The sequence below is a fragment of the Lycorma delicatula genome, chromosome 3 (genome assembly GCF_047948215.1).
Source record: "Lycorma delicatula isolate Av1 chromosome 3, ASM4794821v1, whole genome shotgun sequence".
Classification (NCBI taxonomy): Eukaryota; Metazoa; Arthropoda; class Insecta; order Hemiptera; family Fulgoridae; genus Lycorma; species Lycorma delicatula.
In genome coordinates, this window is record NC_134457.1 from 114206297 (window position 1) to 114212317 (window position 6021).

General features: G+C 28.2%; 1 protein-coding gene across 1 annotated transcript in view; it reads right to left on the reverse strand.

Moving 5' to 3' along the window:
• Mcr (macroglobulin complement-related) overlaps positions 1-3098 on the reverse strand; it is a 202568-nt gene extending 199470 nt beyond the window's left edge. Inside the window, exon 1 of the mRNA XM_075360413.1 lies at positions 2812-3098. Coding sequence (XP_075216528.1) covers positions 2812-2843 — 32 coding nt within the window. The 5' untranslated portion in view covers positions 2844-3098. The remainder of the gene's footprint in view (positions 1-2811) is intronic.
• Between the last annotated feature and the right edge of the window lie 2923 nt (positions 3099-6021).

Sequence of the window (6021 nt, forward strand, 5' to 3'; positions counted from 1 at the left end):
AATAAAATAAAAAATAACACGTAAAAGATAAGTTCACTGTTAATAAAATTACTTTATAAACAAGTGTAAATTACCTAATCACAGTATTAACACTAACAACAATACGACATATCACATTGAAATCAAAATAGTAACTGAGCCTTCTAAAATGTTTTCATTCAGGATTCCATAAACATTCATGTCCATGCATGACTATTCAGTTTCATGTTTAAACATGATTTTGGTGTGTATGGTTCATACTTTTAAGTTACAAACTATCTAGAATATAAGCTATCTCATTATAGACATATCAAAATATTTTGTATAGTAAGCCTACATTATTATCTGAAAAAATAATGCTGTGAATTTTTTGGATACATTGTTCACAGTTACAAGGAAAGGTGCTTTAGCGATTATGATGGCTTCATTACTCGTCCCCTTTTGAGTAACAAAATAAATTTTATATGGTTTTAAGTAAATAAAAAGTACTTACATAAAAATTTCAAATTTTTGCCACCTGTCCCACATATGGTTTTTGGGGCCCAAAAATGAGACATTTTCAAAGTCTTATGATTTGGTGGCCATTTTTTTTTAATGAAGGACACTCTGTAACATTCCAATTTTTTTTATAAGTACTACTAGTACCTAGGAGTTAAAAGATACAAATAGGCCTATTATCCTAAGCCCTTCATTATTTATTTTGGCCCAAAATTTGAAAAAACAATTTGTAAACATAATTTCAGTAAACAATACAAGATTTGGTTATGTAACAAAATAAATTTTGAGTACACTAAAATGAAGTTCTTTACTCTTTCCAAAAAGCCCTTTTTGACCTCTGCATGATGTAAAATAAGAATGCTACAGCTCATGGAAAAAGTGATGAAAATTGGTGTTTTTACCTGTTGGCAAGTTAGTAAATAGTCTATTACACAAAAAAAGACTATTTTTAATTGTAGGAAAATACTTTTTGGCCATTACAAGGTGAGTAGTTATCATATACCAAATACCAAAATCAAAGATAGTAAGGCAATAAAATTTTTGAAAATTTGTTTAATTAAAATGGAATACTCCTAATTATGTTTGTGACAATTTTGTCACAAACATAATTGTTTGTGACACACATCAGGTGTTCACACCTGATGTGTGTAAAATTGAATTGAATGAGAAAGGTTTAATTCTGTTCAATCATTCAATTACTCAAATATCTAGACTAAGGTCTTGTCTTAAAAATGAACTGTTAAGTAAAAAAATAAATCCTGCAGGAATTAGTACAATACCACGACTTCATCAGCCACAAATTTGGACTTGAATGGTGATTTGATTGTTTTGTTCTTCATTTTCTACATTTTCAAATTAAGATATTAAAACCATGTGTAAATAGGATAAGAATTACAGGCAAAATATCAAAAGCAAAAGAATTACAACCCCAACCAAATTCAGCTTAAGAAATTTCATGAAAAATATTGGGTATATAAATTAATTGGGAAAAAAATAATAATTGTATTAAGAAATGGCTATTAAAATCTAAATCAGATCTAGCTATAAAAAAAATATGTAAACGTTAACAAAATTTAAGAAAAGTGTAAAAAACAATTCCTATTGGTCAAGATTTCAAGACAGACTTAAAATAAGTTTGCTATGATACCATGCCTAGACAAGGATAATTCACCTTTTACTAATAAATAACACTTGTTTTATTAAATAAAAACCACAAAAGTATTTACTACACTATTATACAAATCAATTTCTTTGGTATAATACTAGTCCTGTGAAACAACATTTTACATTTACAAAATTTATTACAAGTAAAACAAAGATTTCATTTGTAGTATTTGGCCATCACAATACTAGTATAAAATTACCATGACGCTAATAATTGGCACTTTGATGTTAAAGTAATACATTTAAAATAAATCCTCACATTCTGAATAAAGATCATGATAAAAATATTTATGTAGAACAATTATAATTAAGATTAATTTATCAGACTTTTGTTTCTTTCTTTATATTAAGTATTTAATCTTAAATTTATGAATTCCATTAACAATTGGCAACTAAATTTAAATAAATTTATGTAAATATTAATCATATACCCAATTTCTAAATGCTGTAATTTTATTAAAATATTTACCTAATGTAAACACAAAATAAATCCAACTTATGGAGAAACTACCTCACAATGGGGAAAAATTTCTGCAAAATTTAACAATAAAATAAAAACTGTACTAAATTTAATTAAGAACTTTTCGTTAATATCTCCAGTAAGTTTATCAAATAAAACACATTCCAGAAACTCACAAGTAAATTACTGGGCTTAAAATCAACTACACAATGATTTAAAATAAGTTTCAATATTTTGTACAATTTATTGTTTATTTATAATTACCTTGAATTAAATATTATTTAACTCAATGAATAGTAACAAACGTGTACTTAAACTTTGTAAACAAAATTAGGTTAACCAAATACTTCAAACTTGCTTTACTAATTTAAAAAAATATATATATTAAACTGAAACCATTCTTATTAAGTAACTAATAGCATAAATTTCAAAAAAGTAAAAATATCTAATGACCCCATATATCATTAATTAACAAAAGAAAACAAACACAACAACAGTTAGTCATTTTTATTGCGAACACGCCCCACAATGCTGTGAAGGAACAGGTTGCAAACACAGTTAACCTCCACAAAAGACTACTTACAACATTAACAATTTTTTGTGTCGTACAAAATTCAATCAAAAAGTGTTCAACAAAAATTATTTGCGAATCTTCGCGGCTAAATTTATCTAATGTTGCTTGGTGACGGCGGTTGACGCCCAACACTTACCTGAGTTCAAATAGCGACACATCCCACTTCATTCTTAGTTTGCGTCCAAATTGTGAAAATCGTAAAGAAGATATCAGGTTATTATAAGTTAAGTACAATTTTAATAAAGGTTACTTAAAATGTAACATTTCCCTAACAAACTCCAACCACTAGAAACAACCTATCAACCAACAACTATCCAAACCAAACGGTAGTATTTTGTTTTGAGTCATACAATCAGTGCTGCCTGCTTCTACGGTTCCAACTTTACCCGATAACAAATGATATACGTGATACATTCAAAATATTGCAATTCTAGTAAAAAATAGTTTTATTCTAATAAAGAAAGGCAGTCCGATAGGTAAAAATGTAAAGTGCTAAAATAAACCAGTTCCATTTCAACTAATATTCTAATGCGAATTTTTAGCTTCAATGGCGACGTAGGCAACCCTGATATGTAGTGAAATTAGTCAACTCCACGCTACCTAGTGACGTTTAAAAACATTACTCATCTATTTAACGGCGACAGTAAAAATTGTTCTACTACTACTACTAAGCACACATTTTTAAATGAACGGAAAACTGGCAATAGCGTGAAAAAAATAAACTAGAATGTAAAAAAAAAAATTACTTATGTTTTTCCTGCAGTCCTTCTTTTAGCACAGATACAAAAATTATCATTTTTAAAACTATGTATTTTAAATCCATTTCTTGTAAAAATAATCTCTACTTGTCAAAGTTCCACTTCTCAAAATAAAATATGTGTAATGTATGATCGATGATCTGGTGAAATAGACAAATGAAATGGGCACTACATATTAAAAATTAAATTAGTGTTTTCTCATTGATTACTAAAAATAACTTCACAAAAAGAATTAATTACAGTCTATCATTTTAGTAGTATAATTACTGATCCATTATTGCAAAGGAGGTACATTTTAGTAAAATTTGCAGAAGTCAAGTTGAAACAAGATGTTATGAAGATCAGCTAAGTATACAATATTCTTGTAGGCACTTCTTTGAGAAATGTTGTTTACATGTCATAAACAATTATTTTTATTTAGTACATAATACTATTTAAAAATTAATAACCATTCAATGTTATCAAAGAATACATAAAACATTTAAAAGAACATGTCATGTTGGTTACCAAACATAGGTGAAAGACCTATAACAGAATGGCAATATGTCATATTATACCAACTATTTTCCTTAGTTTACTACAAAATATTTCACTGAAATAATTTAAGTTACCCGTTTTATAAAACAAAATAACGGACACTCATTGATATTTGCAAAGTCCAATTGGAAAAGATGATTAATTTTATCTTTATAAACAGAGTAGATAAATGTTCCATTCTTTGTTGTACAGTCTGATCACAAGATTTCTTTTTATATTTACTATATAATTACAAAGTTTATTACTGTTATTTATTGCTACAGATCAAATTATTATTTCTTCCTCATTTCAAGTGTAACTATTTAAAAAAAAAAAAGAAAGTGATTAAGTAAATTTCATTAATTTTTTGTTCATGTTCACTAATACTATATACGTTTTTACTCACCATTACCTGGCTTTCTATTTTGAAGATCATAATGAAGAATTCAAATGCAAGTGGTTAATTTTTTAAACTTGCTAATTTCACAATTCCATTTTTAAGTAATAAACAGAAGATGGGACTCATTTCACCATTTAAGGGCATATTCTACAACTTGCTACAGACCTGTAAATAAACTTATGAACTTTTCTCTCTCTTTTTAAGTACAATGTATAATTTAATTTCTATATATAAATATATATAATTTTTTTAAAAAGAAAAGCAGCTTTTTTGACATTTTGCATGTAACTTTAATATCTAATTATCACTAATTTTACAATTTCATCATAAAACAAATGGGAATTATGAAATACATTTATTTTTAATCCAGCTTTTAGGAATATTCTAAGAGAAAGACTTGTTTTAAAAAGTGTTGGGAGTAGTTTGGATTAAATTTCAAACTTCTACCACAAGTTACAGAAGACATGAAGATTAGTGAGAAGAGATTTCAATCAATTCAACTCAGTAAGAGGGATGATACAGGTGCGGCAAAAATATTTCCTGGATTTAACTAGCTCTGCTTGCTGTTAAAGTGAAATATGGCAGAACTATATTATGTTGTAAAGAACCACCATTAGTTGTTACAACCATTAGTTGTAATCAAGATATGGAATGGTGAGCAGAATGCTTTTGCTATAGAGTTATTTTAAAAAATGGTAATATTTCACACTCACTGTAGGCTGTCAAAATTCTGCAGTTCCTTGATAACAAGATCATATTGTAATAGCATACCATACATTATGGTTCAATTTTTAAAGCTTCAGTTTTAACTTTAAAAAATAAATCATCAGGTAAGCCATACAGTATTTTAATGCCCAAAACTCCCAATCCAAAAAGTGAGGCAGGCCATTATAAAATCTCCACAACACTCAGTTGTCATAGAGATCCCAAATCAGTAAAATACTATTGCTTTGGGATTTTCAGATTGAAATAACAAGAATTTCTCACACAGACCTGAAGCTTTCATTCATAAAAGATGATGATAGTTCAACAACAAAGTGAATGGATTGGTTGAACTGCATTACATCTTCCTGGTTATTTTTCAAAATATTCCACTGAATTCTGTTGTCCTGTTAAGGGATAAAAGCTGAATTTCATTTAATGGTTATGTTAACAAATAGAATCCTCAGTACTGGGCAGAACATAACCCTTAACTGCTGCATGAGTGTTCTCTCCACTGTGAATGTGTCACTGTTTGGTGTGCTATGGAAAATTTTGGGGTACTTTATTATGGATGAATGCAAGCCACTACTGTAACTTCCAATCATTATATAGATATGATATGCAACTTCTGCAACTGAAGCTTAATGAACTTACAGATCAAGTTGTATGGTTTCATGGATGTTCGTAGAAAAATATTTCCATCTTACAAGAAAAATTTTCATGACCTGCACATTTACCCAATCTTGCAGGGTAATTTTTTCTCTTGGGAACATCTAAAGACTGAAGTTTTCAATTGTAAACCAAGGACAATGAACTTAAAGCTGGAATCTGACAAGAAATTGCTGCTATACTACTGGAAATGGTCAGGTGAGTAATGTGGAACTTTAAGGCGAGGTAACAAACTTATATAGGTAAATGGAAGAGAGCACACAAATTATATAATTAAAAAAAAAAGTTAAAAAAACGGTAA